The sequence below is a fragment of the Equus quagga genome, chromosome 16, assembly GCF_021613505.1.
Source record: "Equus quagga isolate Etosha38 chromosome 16, UCLA_HA_Equagga_1.0, whole genome shotgun sequence".
NCBI classification, from domain to species: Eukaryota; Metazoa; Chordata; class Mammalia; order Perissodactyla; family Equidae; genus Equus; species Equus quagga.
Genome location: NC_060282.1, coordinates 44,143,216 through 44,162,152, shown reverse-complemented (window position 1 = coordinate 44,162,152; position 18,937 = coordinate 44,143,216). Strand labels below are relative to the sequence as shown.

General features: G+C 35.3%; 1 protein-coding gene across 6 annotated transcripts in view; it reads right to left on the bottom strand.

Moving 5' to 3' along the window:
• TRIQK (triple QxxK/R motif containing) overlaps positions 1-18,937 on the bottom strand; it is an 82,312-nt gene that overhangs the window by 43,649 nt on the left and 19,726 nt on the right. For 3 of the 6 annotated variants that reach the window (XM_046642585.1, XM_046642587.1, XM_046642588.1), the window contains one exon: positions 18,580-18,693. The exons of 2 other annotated variants lie outside the window; for them this stretch is intronic. In XM_046642585.1, the coding sequence (XP_046498541.1) occupies positions 18,580-18,660 (81 nt within the window). In that variant the 5' untranslated portion in view covers positions 18,661-18,693. Of the gene's footprint in view, positions 1-4,454; positions 4,580-18,579; positions 18,694-18,937 lie in introns of all 6 variants that reach the window. One more of the 6 variants, XM_046642589.1, reaches the window with a different exon arrangement.

The window sequence follows — 18,937 nt, the reverse complement described above, 5'->3', positions numbered from 1 at the left end:
AGGGGGAGGGAAGTCAGTTACAGGAGGCTACCAGACTAGCACAATAAAATGCAGATTTAAGTCTTTGCCTTTGGCATTGATTAAGAGTTTCTAGAGAGAAGGTCATCTCCTTTCTTCTTCCTGGTACAGAGAGGGAGGCACATTTTACAGATAGAGATTTACCTTACAAATGTAAATGTGTCCTAACAAAGGGCAAGTTCCCTTCCTCAGAGCCTCCTTCCCTGTCCCAGTTTATTAAAAGCAATCAGCCTCAAATAATCCTGATGCCAAAGAGACATATCTTGGGGTGGCCAATTTCAGGTCCCCACAACAGTTATCAGTTCCATGATAGTTCCAAAATGTCATGTTCCAGGAAATGAATCTCAGTCATTGGGACTCACCCTTCAGCCATACTATGGAACTAAAAAGAATGCAGTATCAACAAATAGTCCTGGAACAACTGTATATCCTTATGGGAGAAAAAACAAAATAAAACTGGACCTCTGTCTCACACCACACACAAAAATCAATTGAGGATGGATCATAGACCTAAATAAAAGAGCTAAAACAATAAAGCTACTGGGAAAAGAAAAAGAGATTATGTTCATGACCTCGGGGTAGGCAAATATCTCTTAGAGACAACACAGTGTAGACCATAAAAGCAAAGAAAGGATGTACTGTCTTTCACCAAATTAGTTTTTGCTCATCAAAAAATTCCAGTGTGAAAATAAATAGGAGAGTTATAGACAGGAAGTAAATATCCATAATACCTATATCTGACAAAAGAACTTGCATCCACAATGTATAAAGAAGTACTCAATAAGATAAGACATACAACCCAATAAAAAAATGGGTAAAAGACTTGAACAGGAACTTCACCAAAGAAGACATACAACTGACAAATAAGCACATGAAAAAGCTCTCAACAACCATTAGTAACCAGCAAAATGCAAATTAAAATTAGAATTGAAATATCACTACACATCCACAAGAATGTTTCAAATAAAGATTTCTTATACAAAATATTGGGAGGACGTGGAGCAACTGAAACTCTCATATATTGCTGGTGGGAGTGTAAAATCATACCACCACTCTGGAAAATCATTTGGCAATTTCTTACAAAGTTAACTACCAGCAATTCTACTCCTAGGTATTTATCGAAGAGAGATAAATATATATGATCACAAAAAAACTTTGTACAAAATTGTTCAAAACAGCTTTATTCATAACAGCCAAAAATTGGAAGTAGCCCCAATGTTGATCAACAGAAGAACTGATAAACTGTGGTTTATTCATACCGTGTAATACTACCCAGCAAAAATCTACTGATAATATGCAACAATGGAGATAACTGTCGAAAATACTATGCTAAATGAAAGAAGGAATAGCTCCTTTGGACCTAAATCAAATGGGCATTCATCAGTTTTACGTCCTTGTAACATCATTTAACAATGGAGATCCCTGCTCCTTCCCTGATGCACGCATTGAAACACTAACTTCCTATCAGCTAAGGAATAAGTAAGAATGATACAACAGAGATGGAAAGTCTAAACAAATCTCTTACAAAATAAGTAAAATGAAGGAAAGAGACAGAATAATCTGTAGAGAGGCACCGAGGTTAACGGAGATTTTTTGTTATGCTTTGTTTTGCTTTACTCTTGAGGGCTTGTTTTTGAATAAAGATGGAAATTCAAGTTGGTCTTAATAAGTGGAAGGAGGCAGTAGACAGTGAGGGGTGAAGATATAGAAAAAAAAGGAAAACATGTTGGAGGTTGCCATGTAGATAGCAAGGGATAGAATTCAGTGTACGCTTGCAGGAATAATCATAGCAGACTACCTCTTTCACTTGAACAGGAAAGAGGAAAAATTGATGGGTAAAAATACACACAAGGTTTGAGGTTTGGTAGCCCAACATAGAGGGAGCTCTATCTGGTAGTTCACTATGAAATAGGAGACAAGATTATCTCCTAAGAGTAAAATGGATGATGGAAAGTTTGGAGATTTGAGAGTGCAGAGGCCAGAATTTATGCTATGGAGAAATGGAAAGGGTTGTCTAGGGAAAGCAGGATTAATGAGAAACACTAAGAGATCAAATGAATTTGGTAACCATGAATCTCTGGTAGCAGCGAATTACATGATTGCAAATAATGTATGTCTTTCTGAGTGCTCAGCTGCTCAGTGCTGGCATAGCGAAGGGATATACAGCTGGATTAAGGAAAGTTTAGGTTTTCCCAGACAGGCATGACTGAAGGGCAGTAGGGCAAACAAGTTTAGGATACTATATAAAGTGAGCGAAATGAGGTACCATGGAGTCTAAAGCTGGAGAAGGTAGCAAAGACAGCAGGGAGTTTAGAGTTAAGCAGAAAGAAGATCAATTTTTGGACTTAAAGATTTGGATTAAGTCAACTAATCATTCTTTTACTAGAGAAGAACTAAAGATTATTCATTGAAAGTGTGAGGTGACTGATATTATTGAAATGGAGCAGGTTATGATTCAGGATGACTAAAGAGATAGGAAAACATTATGCCAGATAAGTTAAGGAAAAGAGAGACCAGGATAATATATACATCACAGATGTGAATAGTGAAGACACCCAGAACGGTGCCAGGATTTTGGCTAGAGTGGAAAGGAAGATAGAGGAGTGACCTGGATGTCCATAGATAATAGCAAAAAAGTGAGGCAGAGGGCACTAGAGTCAAATGGAATGAACCACAAAGGAGCTGGGGGTTTTTTGTTTCATTTGTCTTATTTGCTTTCACACGCATGGAAAAGTAAATGATCTGGAAGTGGCAATAAGAAAATAAAATAACAACCAGCCTCTTGATCCACAGATATGTGGTAAGTTAAAAAAACAACAGTCTCCACTTAAGAAGGCATCAGGAAGATGGTGTCTATGAGAAGAATCAGGTTTTAATTAATGTCAAGAGGTAAAAGTAAGAATCAACGAAGTGCTTGAGGAAAGATGGGGTTCAGGAGGGATATAAAGAAAAATATAGGCAAGGACGGGAATAACAAGAGTTCAGGCTGTAAGAAAAGAAATAAAACCATAGAATAATATGGGCTTAAGTGTTCAGGGGAGGAGAAATGGCCAAATGGGTCATCTTGGACAGTGAATAAAGATAACAGGAATGTGTAGTATCTTGAATTACCTAATCTCAAAACTGCATTGAGTACCACAGACTCTGTGGTACTGGTAAAGTGGGGAAATCCCAGTCCCTCTGGGAAAGATCAGCTGGCTGGAATTGAGTATCTCACAGGAAAGGCTAAGGTCTAGTTAGGCACAACGATTCACCAGGAGCAGCTAGAGGCTCTAGGTTAGCATTTGTCAAGGTGTGGTCCAACCATCACCAGCATCAGAGTTGCCTGGGATGCTCATTAAAATGCATATTCCTCGGCCCCATCACGGTCCTACTGAATCAGAAGTTCTTGGGCTAAAGTCGATGAATTTCCAGTTTGAGGTTTTGTTTTGTTTTGGAGGGGCCATTAAAGTTTGAGAACAAATACTTTTCTTTTTAACCACTCATAGGTAATTCTTCTGGGCGCTAGCATTTGAGAAACTGCTGGAAGTAGACATGAGAGCTGAGCACCACAGACTGTGAGATCCTTTAGCCTCCTTGGTGGAGGCTTGAATGGGGCAATGACTAAATTGTGGCAGCTTTTAATGATAGGCTGAAACTTTAGATTTTTTCTGAATTCAACAGGAAACCATAAAAGGGTATTGTGCAGTGAGGTAACCAAATCAGACACTTTTTAATAAGATTAGAAAAACTGGGAGGTTTGAAAATAATTAATAAGCTAAAAAAAAATCTAGCTACATTCCAAAGGCAATCCAGTAAGGGAGCAATGCAGCAAGCAAGCAGAAAGGAAGTGACATTTGGTGCTTGACTTTTTAGAATCTGGGAACAGCCTGGATACAGGACATGAGACAGAGGAAAAGGTAAAGAGAATGGTGGTTTTAAACTTGAGTGATAATTAAAATACAAAGTCCCAGGCTTCATTCATTTGAGCTATACAGTCAGTAAGCTTAGGGAGGGGCCAAGGAAGCTGCATTTTAAACAAGTACCAACTCCCTGCCAAGGTTTTCAAACTCAGGTGGTTCATGGATCATACTTGGCAAAATGCTGAATTAGACAGATGGTAATGTCATTAACAGTAATAGGGAATATAGAAGGAGAAGCAGGAATGGAATAGGTGGTGAGGATAGAGGAGTACTATGAATCTACGTTATAAAATGTTTATAATTACTGTAAGAAAACAATGCACTTTTGTTTTTCCTGAAACCTAATAGAATTAGTTGATTCAAACATAATTGTATCACAAATTCCCTGGCCCTCACCAAAAAGTACCCACAAATATTTTACTTACTTTTATTTCAGTGCCTTTTAAATGCACAGATTGTTGTGGCATCTGGACACATGACATACTTGAAAACAACACATTAAATTAATACTGCCCAGAATAGACAAAAACCCACCTTGCATGTACCATCAACAATGCTCATCATTGGGGGAGGGAGGTGCTGCATTAGCTGGGTCCCAAGGAATTACTTTTCAAAATTCTGAACTTTGCATGAATATCAAAGTAATAAGCACTTCAAATCTGGGAGAGAGAGAATTTCTATTGAGTAAGTGACCATTTTCCTAAGCAGAAAAATGATCATTATGACTTACCAGGGTTTAAATTCAGCAAAATGGTAAATGTACCTCAATTAATTTTTTGTACTATATTTGCAAAACGAGGTAGGTTAGTTAAACTAGAATTGGCTATGATATAACTTTTAATAATCAATAAGAAAGACATTAATGACATAAATTACACTATTTTTAAAATTAAGGTTATTTTTTTATTTAAGCTGTACTTTCTAAAAGTTTCTAAAGGTTACAATACTACGGTACAAAATAAATAAAACTGCAGACCCTGTTAAAAGAGCAAAGACATCTACAATTCTAGCATAAAGGCAGTAAGGTAGGCTAGGAGCTTCGCGAGTCAAGAGGAATGAGAAGCAGCAAGGGTTTGTTTGGCTTCAGGGATTCTGAGGTAGAAAAAGAGCAGTTTCGTATCTACTTTAACTAACATACCTTCAGACTGTTTTTCCTGATGAGACGAAGAGTAATTGAAAATAGGGTTATATATCTAAAGGTCACACACCTTGAGACTTCAATACTTATAATCCTTTTAAACTGCATTATTTTAAAGGAATTATATGAAACCCAAGATCATTTCAATTATCAAATCAATAATAAAAAACTTTATTCCATCCAGATGGTTCCAAAAACTTGTGGCTAAAGAATGAGGGCAAACAATAAGCTCTAGATGCATACATTTCAGGTGGCATCTATTCTTATCTCCACAATTCCTAAGGAAACAGATAAATATCTATTTTATCATAATTCTTCAATATGAACTGCCTTTTCTTGGTTTTAAAGCAATATTAGTGAATTCTTGTAATTCAGGGCTTTCAATAAATGAACCATGACAAAAAGTTTATTAGCAAACAATACATTTTTTAAGTTTAGTCCAAATGTTAAATACATTTGAGTGAATCTTCTAAATAATATATCTGTGTTCAGTGTATATGAAATATTCTAAATCTATCAAAATCACTTTTTATAACCAAGTTGGCTTATTCAAAGTTAAAATTTTTATTTTTCTTAATTTACACATAATTTACACTGAAGCAAACATGAACCAAAACATGGTAGTTTTAGGACAACGTATTAACAAGTTTGGGAAGTCTACTGAAAAGCTTTTCTGAGTCTCTACATGTGCCTGGTCAATCTCTAAGAAAGGACTTGAGTATGTCGTGTCTCCAATGCTACTTGTCCAACTTTTCAAAGTTTGCACATTATCATCCCACGAAGCCTCTGGTTCATGTAAAATTTGGGGAACTAGAGGGGTTACTGGAAAGCTGATTTAGAAGGGTTATAAGGGAAGAGAATAAGCCTCTGGTTAATGAATAAAAGATATGAAGAACTGGCTAAAAGACTTGCTTATCAATCAGTTCCCCAGCTTTAGATATAAAAGGAATATTCTGTCAACAGAGACCTAGAATGGGGGGACCACACAATTTACCATCCAAACCAGGGAGCTTTTGCGAATGAAAGGGGGCCCTATGACACCAGAACAACAAGTGTAAACCAGGACTGTCCTGAGCCAAGTGGGATATACTCTTGCCCCAACTTTAAAGAATATAAGGCCAATTCACAACACACTGCAGCGCAACTACTTTTGTCATTCATAAATTGCAGTACAAGGAAAGAATGGCAAGTCTTTTTCTAGAATACTGACATTTTCTAGAATACACATTGTCCTGTGTAGAATACTTACATTTTTCTAGAATACTTACAGGAAATAGATGATTATTTTAGATAAAACTTGCTCAGATAATGAGAATTAAACAAGATCAGGTTGTGCTATGGGACAAACTGTCCTTATTTATGAAATCTCTCTGTGACACATGGCACTACTGAGTACTTGGTCCTGAATCTCTAAGCCCTTGGTTTCCAAGCCAGCATTCTCCCAATTCTCCTCCATTTTAATTTCTTCTTGATTGCCTTCATAAGCATTCTTCTTTGGGCTGCCTGTTAACTCTGGTACTCACCATAGTTCCCCATTCCATATATGCTCTCCCTGGATGCCTCATTCCCTCAAATACATACATACCGAGGACCTAAATCTCTAGCCCTGACTTCTTTAGTCACACATCCAACATCATTCTGAGCATGACCAACCTAAATTTCTCATCTCTCCCTAAGACTGGCTTGTTTTTCCCATTTTCTACCTCATTTATTTTTGAACTAAAGCCACAGGAATATCACAGAAGTAATGTTGTGTTCTTCTCATTGCATGATTTCCTCAACTGGTGGTGTTAACTTTGATCACTTGATTAAGGTGATATCTGCCTGATTTCTCCACTGTGAATTAGTCTTCTCCCCTTTGTAATTAATAAGTATTTGGTATGGAGGTACTGTGAAACTATGTAAATACCTTGTTCTTCATTACACTTGCAACTACTGGTTTAGCATTTATTGATGTTTCGTGCTGAATTAATTATACTCAGACAGTTGCCAAAAGATGATTTTTTTAAAGATTGGCACCTGAGCTAACATCTGTTGCCAGTCTTCTCTTTTTTTTCTTCTTCTTCTCCCCAAAGCTCCCCAGTACATAGTTGTACATTCTAGTTGTAGACCCTTCTGGTTGTGCTATGTGGGACACCGCCTCAGCATGGCTTGATGACCAGTGCCATGTCCGCACCCAGGATCCAAACTGGCAAAACCCTGGGCCACGGAAGCAGAGCACGCGGACTCAACCACTCAGCCACAGGGTCGGCCCCTATTTATTCATTTTTGTGTTTATAGCAGTATGTACTCATAACTTACTGCTTTGTTCAATGGGTTAGAATCTATTTATATCATTTGTTCATTTTGATGCTCAAGTTGTCCTAAATTAGCCAGTGAAAGGTCCTTCAAGTGGTTTGTGTCCTTTTGACATATTATCATCATTTTTTTAAGCACCTCCTTATTTTTTAGAACAATAAAATATTTGAGGTTCATCTTATACTTGCCCTGCTATTGGCCTGGAATCTCACATTTAGCCCAGGAGCCCAGTTCCCTTCAATGAGGAATGGTATTTAGAAATCAAGATCTGAGGATAAGATATGCTTATTGCTACTGGCATGATACTGTTCCCAAGCCTTCTTGGTGGACCAAACTAGGGAATATATGTATTGGTGTGAATTCAATACTTCCAATTGCCAATCCAATGCCACACAACTCATTGTAGTTTTGTCTTTTCCACATTTATATGTGTAATTTTCTTCTCTGACAGTGAGAAACCTGTCAGACATTGTTATCAATGTAAATTTGTCATATTTAATTTTTTATATAATATTTACTAATAAAAAGTTAATACTGGGCCAGCACTGATGACCTAGTGGTTAAAGTTCAGCATGCTCTGTTTCCGTAGCCCAGGTTCAGTTCCCAGGCACAGAACAATACCACTTGTCTGTCAGTAGCCATGCTGTGGTGGCATCTCACACAGAAGAACTAGAAGGACTTACAACTAGAATATACAACTATGTATGGGGGCTTTGGGGAGGAAACAAAGAGAGGAAGATTGGCAATAGATGTTAGCTCAGGGTGAATCTTTCTCAGCAAAAAAAAAAAGAAAAAAGTTAATACCTAAGATTTTTAACTTACAGATCATCTATGAAACAATAGACATAACAAATAACTAACCTGTGCTGATGTAGGCCAACTTGAGGACAATAGTGAAAACAAATATTAATACCCCACAGATGCTTATCACGTTATTTTATATCTTACAGACATCTGCTCCACTCTATGACAAGGAAAATGAGACTGCTCTTAAACCAACGAGGCCTACCCCTAAAGCTGGCCAAGGGGTCTGTTCCCCTTAAGCACATGGTTATACATGGGAGGGGTAGATAGAATAAAAACAAGATTCTCTGAAGATTTACGGGATTCTAAAAAGGCAACTAAAAGTGTCATTTCATTGTGTTGCCACATACTATGTACATATAAGTAAACATACATTAAAAAAATAAAATGAATATATCAAATTGCTAACATTCCAGATCTATATTATGAAATATGTGCATGTATATTGATTCATCGCTTAATCTAAGATTTAAAAACAATGATTCTCACACTTTTTCCAACTGTAAAATATATAGATAACTCACTGAACTTCCCTGATCTAGTTTAATGGCAAGCATCACTTATGCTAAGTATTAGTCATTTCAATGTGTATTATCTATTTTAAGCAATTAGTTTCCAAATTCAACAAAAACAAACTGGGACAAGTCACTTAAGTCCACCTAGAAAAAGCAATAAATAACATATATTTGTCTTCCTTTCTCTCGCACTCTCTCTCTCTTTGGCTAACTACTTCAGGAATAGTGAACTGAAAAAGAAAGTTCTAGTTTGGCACATGGATAGTTTCTAAGAAACATCCATGTTAACATTCAATTGACCAAATACAAGTATAGCAGGGAAATGTACAAGACCAGAAGACACAAAACCTTAGTGTAACCTTGTCTTTTCAATAAAAGACTGGATGACCTTGACAAAGTCATTCTGTTTCCTTTCTTACATGATTCCTTAATTTCTTTCAAACTTAAAAACCTAGTAGGGGCCAGCCTGGTTGCATAGTGGTTAAGTTCATACGCTCTGCTTCAGTGGCCTGGGGTTCATGGGTTTGAATCCCAGGTGCGGACCTACGTACCACTCATCAAGCCATGCTGTGGTGGCATCCCACGTCAAAAATAGAGGAAGACTGGCATAGATGTTAGCTCAGGGACAATGCTCCTCAAGCAAAAAGAGGAAGACTGGCAACAGATATTAGCTCTGGGCCAATCTTCCTCATCAAAAAAGGGAAAAAATTTTAGTATACGTGAGCATACGTATCAGGTTAAGGATAATTGTTTCCATGCATAGAAACACATCTTTGTATATTAAGATAGGTCCAATAATAATACTACATACTTTTTAAACATAATCTTTTAAAACCAGTGAAAGATATGTTTACTGAGTTAAGCTTAATGTGAGTATATAAGGGGAAATAAACAGCTCAAAGAAACCATCAGAATACTCTTTATAGTTATTTTGCTTATAGTGGTTTCACAATTCTGTATGACGTACTAAAAACAGCTTTATTAATAAATAGATGTCAAAAGTATAAAAACAACTAGTAGACATCAAATTTCATAGAGTTGCATTAAATGCGCTTATTATATTGGAGTCCCATGTGATTATATCACCACTTTACTAATATAGGAATTTCTCTGACTGGTAGTTTTCAAACAGATTGTGTTATTAAAACCTATATTTACAAACAATAATGCAAATTACACATTTATAAAACCACCAATTCATACTACCAGAGAAATACCATAAAGAGTAAAGGCAAACTGCAGAGATATTGCAGGTTCAGTTCCACATAACCACAAAAAAGCAAACATCACAACAAAGAAAGTCACACAAATTTTCTTTTGTTTCCCAATGCATATAAAATTATGTTTACACTTTACTGTAGTTTATTAAGTGTGCAAAAGTATTATGTTTAAGAAGCTAATGTACATATCTTAATTAAAAAATACTTTTTTGCTAAAAAATGTTACCCATCACCTGAGGCTTCATGAATTATAATCTGTTTGCTGGTGAAGGGTCTTGCCTCAATGTTGATGGCTGCTGACTGATCAGGGTGGTGTGTACTGAAGGCTGGGGTGGCTGTGGCAATTTCTTAAAATAAGACTACAATAAAGTTTGCTGCATCAATTGACTCTTCTTTTCATGGACGATTTCTCTGTAGCATGTGATGCTGTTTTACCCACAACATTTTACCCACAGTAGAACTTCTTTCAAAATTGGAGTCAATCCTGTCAAAGCCTGCTGATGCTTTATCAGCTAAGTTTATGTAACATTCTAAATCTTTGTTGTCATGTCAACAATCTTCACAGCATCTTCACTAAGAGTAGATTCCATCTCAAGAAACACTTTCTTTGCTCATCCATTAGAAGCAACACCTCATCCACTAAAGTTTTATCATGAGATTACAGCAGTTCCGTCACATCTTCAGGCTCTACTTCTAATTCTAGTTCTCTTGATATTTCTAACCAGATCTGCAGCTACTTCCTTCACTTAATGAGGGTTGAAATCAACTTCTTCCAAATTCCTGTTAATGTTGATATTTTGACCTTTTTCCTTGAATCATGAATGTTCTGAATGGCCTCTGGAATGGTGGATCTTTTCCAGAAGGTTTTCAGTTTACTTTGTTCAGATCCATCACAGGAATCACTATCTGTGGCAGCTATATCCTTATAAAGTGTATTTCTTAAATAATAAGACTTGAAAGTCAAAATTACTTCTTGATTCATGGGCTGCAGAATCGATGTTATGTTAGCAGGCCTGAAAACAACATTAATCTCACTGTACATCTTCATCAGAGCTCTTGGGTGACCAGGTGCATTGTCAATGAGTACAAATATTTTGAAAGGAATCTTTTTTTCTCAGCAGTAGGTCTCAACAGTTTGCTGTTGGTTACTGTGAACTATGTTGGAAACAAATGTTCTGTCATCCAGGCTTTGCTGTTCCATTTACAGAGCATGGGGAGAGCAGATTTAGCATAATTCTTAAAGGTCCTAAGATTTTTGGAATGGTAAATGAGCAGTGGCTTCAACTTAAAGTCACCAGCTGCATTATCCCCTAACAGGAGAGTTAGTATGTCCTTTGAAGCTTTGAAACCAGGCATTGACTTCTCCCCTCTACCTATGAAATTCCTAGATTGCATCTTCTTTCCATATAAGGCTGTTTTGTCTACATTGAAAAATCTGTTGTTTAATGCAGTCTCCTTCATTAGTTATCTTAGCTAGGTTTTCTGGATAACTTGCAGCTTCTACATCAGCTCTTGCTGCTTCACCTTGCACTTTTATGTTATGGAATCGGCTTCTTTCCTTAAACCTCATGAACCAACCTCTGCTAGCTTCAACCTTTTCTTCTGCAGCTTCTTCACCTCTCTCAGCCTTCACAGAATTGACGAGAGTTAGGGCCTTGGTTTGGACTAGGTTTTGGCGTAAGGGAATGTTGTAGCTGGTTTAATCTTCTATTCAGACCACTAAAACTTTCTCCATATCAGCAACAAGCCTCTTTTGCTTTCTTATCATTCATGTGTTCACTAGGGTAGCACTTTTAATTTCCTTCAAGAACTTTTCCTTTGCATGCACAATTTCGTTAACTGGTGCAAGACACCTAGCTTTTGGCCCTTCTCGGCTTTTGATATGCCTTCCTTATTGAGCTTAATCTTTTCTAACTTTTGACTTAGAATGAGAGATGTGCGACTCTTCCTTTCACTTGAACACTTAGAGGCCACTGTAGGGTTATTAATTGACCTAAATTTAATATTATTGTGTCTCAGGGAATAGGGATGACCAAGGAGAGGGAGAGAGGCAGGATGGCAAGTCAGTGGAGCAGTCAGAACACACATATTTATCGATTAAGTTTGCCATGTTATATGGGTGTAGTTCACGGTGCCCCAAAACAATTACAATAGTAACATTAAATATCACGGATCACAGAGCACCTTAACAAATATAATAATAATGAAAGAGTTTGAAATGTTGCAAGAATAACCAAAATGTGACACAGAGACACCAAATGAGCAAAAGCTGTTGGAAATGGCGCCAATAGACTTGCTGTAAGCAGGGTTGCCACAAACCTTCACTTTGTGAAAAATGCAGTATCACTGAAGGACAATAAAGCAAAGCGCAATAACACAAGTATGCCTGTATTGAATTTAAAAACTTGAGAAAACAACATGCAAAAAGGTTAATGGGGAGGAGCACGGGATCATTAATTAATACAACTCTACTCTGTAGAAACAAATAAAAATGGAGGAAAAAAGTACAATATTAAAAAGTATATTAAATGTTTCCATAACAATGGATTGACGGAGAAAAGGATATCCCAGATATGAACCAAAACACAAATGAGAAAACCATACATTCTATTTTGTACCAGGTTCTATCTCCCATCTCCTATTCACTAATTCCTATTCTATCAAATGTATAAGGCATTTCATGTCAAAGTACTGTTTGATAGGTGACCTTAAGAACATTCAGTTTCACAAAGAAGAAATAACTAAAGAAAAGCTAATGAACAAAAATATAGAAAATATAGATTTGAAATAGTCAAAAAGCAATGAAAGACTTCAAATTCCATTAATGCCATGGACTACAGACATTAAAACACTTCAACTGTAAATTAGTGTTCTGGGTACATGAGTTTTCATTGTGTGAAAATGCACCATCTACACTTGTGTTATGCGCATGTTGCTGCATGTATTATACTTCAATGAAAAGTTACAGAAAAATATAGGATTCAGCTAACATAATACTTAGAAGAAAGAAACTAGAATAGACAAAAGATTGAAAAAAAAGAACTACAAAGAAAACACTAAAATAAAGAGTAAAGTTCCCCAAATTACAAGGAGTGATAAATAAACTAAGAGCAATAAATACTGAAATAGAAAATAAAGATGCAAAAGAGATGAGATGATCAACATAAACAAAAGCTGATCTTTTTAAAAACAATCACATGGAACAAACTCTTGTCATGATAGAACAAGAAAAAAGATACAAACAAGAAAAAAGGTACAAACATATTAGAAATGAAAAAGGGAGCATGGCTAAATATTCAGCAGAAATTTTACATAACAAGCAGACACCATGGAAAACTCCTTGTCAATAAATTTGAAAATTAAAATAAAACATACATTTTTTAGAAAACAGACTTACCAATACTAGTTCAAGAAGGTAGAGGTAGAGTAAAATTGAATGGAACTATAATCATCAAATAAAGTCAATTAGTGTTTAAAAATCTACCCTTAAAAAGAAAAGATACACATAAAACAAAACAGGCAAGACTAGATAGTATTAGAGGTAAGTTCTATTAACATTCCAGGAATAGATAATCCTTATAACAAGCTATATCAGATGTATATTTTTTAAAAAGCTATTTTGAAAAATTGAATAGGCACAATACTGCTCAACTCATTTCATTAGGCTAACAAAACCTTGAAATGAAAACAAGGCAAGGACATTATGAGAATGAAATCTCATAATCTCACTTATGGAGAGAGAGATAGAAATCCTAAACATAATATTAGAAACCAAATCCAGTACATACAATCATAATAACAAAATTTAACACGATTAAGCTGGACTAATAACAAAATGCAAGAAGAGTTTAACATTATATAACACATTAATGATATTCTCCATGATGGCTGATTAGAGGGAAAATGCTGCAAGTCCTCAATAGATACAGGGAGAAAAAAGTTACACTAAATGCCCATTGATTCTTCAACAGAGAGAGAGAGAATAGAAAAGAAGGGAGGAAGAGGAGAAGAAAGGGAGAAAGGGAATGAGGAAGGGAGGTAGGAATGGAGGAAGGAAGGAAGGAAATAGGAATAGAAAAGAAATTTCTTACTCTGTTGATAGGTAGGCAAACAGATAAAGAAAAGATTATATTTAATAGCGAAAATCATAAAGGAGACAAAGATAATCATTGTACTGAGACATCTAGGTAATTTAGTGAGGCAAGAGGAAACGGACTTAGGGATTGGCAAGGAAAACACCAAGTTATTATTCTCAAATAATATGACCTGGGAGGTGGGTGAGAAAAGCTACAGGTAAATTATTAGAATCTGTACAACATCCTTTACAAGAGTTCAGCAAGTTTACTATGTATGAAGTCTACTATACACAAAAATCATAATATACTATAGCAGTAAAATCTATAAAATACCTATAAATATTACGAGTACCTCTAAAAAGTATATGCGAGACCACTTATGAAAATTTTTTAGGAGAATAGACTATTGCAATAAAATAAGAGCAGTAATTAATGAGTATTTTGGGAAGCAATGCAGCAATATCAAGTAAAATTTAAGATATGTATATCAGAACCATAAATGCCACTGCTTGTTATAGGAATTAGAGAAACAATCCTATATGTACACAAAAACACTAGCAAGAATGTTCACTGCAACATTTTTAATAACTTAAAATAAATTTTGGATAAAAATCAAAACCCTCTATGTACATCACAATTTATTCATCAATGAAATATAAAGCAGTTAAAATGTGTCACCAAAGATACATGTTTTGATATATTTATATAACATTTTAAAACATTAAAATCAATAGCTGATATTATTTAGGGAAAAATTACTTATTTAGATTATATACACATATTCATTCATCCTAATGATAAAACACCAAATTCTTTAGTTATCTGGTGGGAACAAGGAAGGAAGATAACATTTAGATAGCTTGTACAGAAGTATTTAATTGGATTTGTTGACAGCATATAGTTGGGTCTTACTTTTTAACCCAGTCTGAAAACATCTGTTTTAAATGGAGTGTTAAGATCATTGTATTTAATGGAATTATGATATCTTCATGTTTATATCCATTATCATGCAATTTATTTTCTATTTATCCCACCTGTTCTGTTCCTTGTTCTTTACCTGCCTCTTTTGGATTAATTGAACATTTTTAAAATTCTATTCTATCTTTGCTTTTATTAGTTATTCCTCTGTTTTGCATTTTTAGCAGTTACTCTAGAATTTATAATATACGTAAATAACATAGTCTATCTTCAAATAATATTCTACCACTTTACATATTATATTAGGCCTTACAACAGTAAACTTCCATTCCTGTCCCCTACTCTTTGGGCTACTGTTGTCAAACACTTCACATCTATATATATTATAAGTCATTGCTAATACATTTTCTTTAAACAATCATGTATATTTTTAAAAATTTTAAAAATGAGAAAAATATCTTTTATCTTTAGTACTATATTTACTATTTCCAGTACTCTTTATTCTTGTATAGATTGATGTTTCATTTTCCTTTCTCCTGAAGAACTTTCTTTAACATTCCTTGTAGTGTAAGTATTTGGGAGAAAAAATTCAGCTTCTTTTAAGATACAAAAGTATTTATTTTGTCTTTCATTTTTGAAGAATATTTTTGTCAGGTATAGAATTCTATGGTCACAACTATTTTCTTTTAGTACTTGAAAGATGTCACTCCTTTCTCTTCTGGTTGGCACAGCTTTAATGAACACTCTTCAAATTTATCTTTTTTCTTTATTTCATAGTCCTCCCTTGCTCTGGCTACTTTAGAAAAAAATTTTTATCACTGTTTTCAGCAATTTAACTTTGATGTGCTTTGGTGTCTGTTTGTTTGTCTGTTTGTTTTTATCCTGATTAAGGTTCCTTGAGTTCTTACATCTGTGAGCTTAAAGTTTTCATCAAATTTGGAAAATTTTCTGCCAGGATTTCTTCAAATATTTTTTCTGCCTCCCCCTTTCTGGGACTTCAACAACATATATACTAGACGCTTCATATAGTTTCATCAGTCACTGAGGCTCTTTTTAAATTTTTTAGCAATTATTTTCTGTCTTTCCTTTTGGAGGAAATTTTATTATAATACTTTCAAGTTCACTGATCTTGTCTTCTGTAGTGTCTAATCTGCTAATATTATCCAGTGAAATTTTTAATTCAGAAATTGTATTTTTCAGCACTAGAATTTTCTCTCTTTCTAAAGCTTTCATTTCTCTCCTATGTTCATGTTTTCCTTCAAAAATTTTTAAATATTTATAACTGATTAAATTTCTTGCTATTAGTTATACCAAATCCATCACTTATGAGTCTATTTCTATTGCTTATTTTTTCTCTTGGTTATGGAGCACATTTTCCTGCTCCTTGCACATGTCTAGTAATTTTTTATTGGATGATGGACATTATAAATGTTACATTGTTGACTGTCTGGATATCGTTTTCTTCCTTTGAAACATTTTGGATTTTTTGTTGGGAGGAATGGGAGGCAGTTAAGTTACTTGCAGATCCAGTTTGACCATGTTTTATTTAAGTTTTTCTGCGTTGGGTCTGGAACAGCCTTCACTCCAGGGATAGATCAGCCCTACTTCTAAGACATTAGGCTCTCCACTAAATGCCCTGGTTGATCATGAGGTCACACCATTCTGACTGACCAAAGTTCTAATATCTCACTATTCTATGCAAGCTCTCAGAAATGTTCAGTTTAAAACTTCCGTCCCATGCTATGCCCTTCCATATGGAGTTTTACACTACACATGCATGGCCCAGAATACAGAATACAAAAAAGACTCAAGGGAATCCCTATGCAGATTTCTGATGTGTTTTGGCTGCATAGCTCCCTCCAGAACTCTGCCCCAGAACAGCTGCCTCAGCTTCTCCAAATTCCAATCTCTATCACCTAAACTCAGTGAGTTTGCTGGGCTCTGTTTAGGTTCCTCTTCTCCATATTCATAATCAGGAAGTTAATTCCAAGAAGAAAGCCAGTGCTTACCTTGTTTGTTTCCCTTCTCTCAGGAATCACAATTCTATGCTGTCTATTGTCCAGTGTTTGAAAACTGTTGAAATATACCAGTTTATTTTTGTTAGCTGTTTACAGTGGGCAAAGTCTAGCCTTTATTAATCCATCATGGCCAGAAGAGAAAGTCTTCAATTTGCAATTTTATTTCTTAATCTTTGGTGTGAGACATAGATGTTTATAATATTATTTTATTACACTTCATTTGATAATGAAATATTTCATTACAAAACAAATAACATGCTTTTTATGTACAATTGATGATGAAAATTTACTTGATCTATGTAAACTTTGGTTTGTTTATTCATTAGACAGCTATTATTTATTTTCTTCATAGTTAAGAGTTTTCCAAAAGTGAATTAAAATATAGTCCCAGAGATCGACCTTTGAGGTTAGTTTGCAGGAGAAAAATCTGGGACTATTAGGTAGCAGTTAAAACTATGGAACTTAGCTAAAATAGATACAAACATACCTGAACCTGGGAATAAGAATGGTCCTGTTAAAGCCAAGGAACTTACCTTAGAGATATAAAAGGAAGGATCTGAATATAATTGGTCAGTACAACAAGTTTATTTAGAATGACAGAATCACATAATCAGAAAAAACCTAGAGATTAATAAGTCTATTTGTTCTTAACCTTTACCCCTTGGACAGTCCAACAAGCCTTATTAAAGAACCTGGGTTCACCCTACCCTCATCTTGCTAACAATGACAAAAAAAATAACAAAATTTTTATATAAGAAGACCATGTACATATTAATTTGAATTTTGCTGTTATAGTAATTGCGTGAAAATTAGACAATTGGCTTTTGTCTACATGAATAAATACTGACCTGGTTGAAAACTCATATTTGAAAAGCAACACATTCACAAGATCGATGCCTTTTAGTATAACTCTAGGACTCAACTAACAAAGGATATCCAAAGGAATGATATTTATTGTTTCTCATATTAATTATGCTTGATTCACTTCTCCATCATAAAAGGAAAAAAAAAAACACTATGTAAATTTTGAAAAGACTCTAAGAACCAAAGAGACTACATTAACTAAAAATTAAACATAACAAACCTTTAATGAGTTCTAACTGTGGTGTGGGTACAATCAAAGGCACATTTACATATGATAGAGAATCTTTAAAGAAGTTAAGCCAGATGCAATCACTATGTATTATCCTATGTTAGACCCAATGTATGTACTTCTCCAGATTCACTGCCTACTGGATCCTCAGTCACTTGCCCAACGAACAGCACCAGCCTTTACCTTCAACTTATCTTCTAATACCACTGGCTGACTTGGCTTCCTCTACGAGTGAAGGTGAAGACAGCTTCTATCACCACCCCCACAGCTACAGCAATATCTGCACCTAGACCCATAGAAGCTTGGCCTTCCCACCACTTCCAGATTCCGATGAAGACCCATAGCACAGAGTGTGAGACCTGACTTCCCCAACAACAATCTGAAAGGTACACGGACAATAACATACCATGAGGTGAGCTTTCACCAGTGAGAAATAAGAGATAGGAAGATGTTGGCAGATAAATTTCTTTCTCTTCCTCAATTCAACTAATTGGTTCTATACAGCTTGGCAGGAGGAATCCCACATGACTAAACAAAAGTCTATTTTTGTCATGCAGCTGTGGTCAGCTTAGTAACTACCTTGTGTTTCTTTTTTCTCATATACTGTTTTTCTTTCTTCCATTTTTCATTCATTCTTGTCCTCGTATTGCACCCAGGCATAAGCTGTGCCTCAGACTCTGTTGTCTGGAAAACCTGTGATAAGATAATTCATTACTCTATTTCTGTCCCATCAATTCCTAAATATATCACAGCTTTTTACAATTAACTGAGGTACTCTGTAGTTTTTCAAAAACAGTTTTGAATATCCAATGGAGATCCAAAATAACTCTCCCTAGGAATTCATAAGCTTCTTCTTTAAAATAGAAGTCTCAAGCTGTGAATTCCCTATGTCTGCCATGCTCTAAACCCAGATAAGAAGAAAACTACGATAATAGCC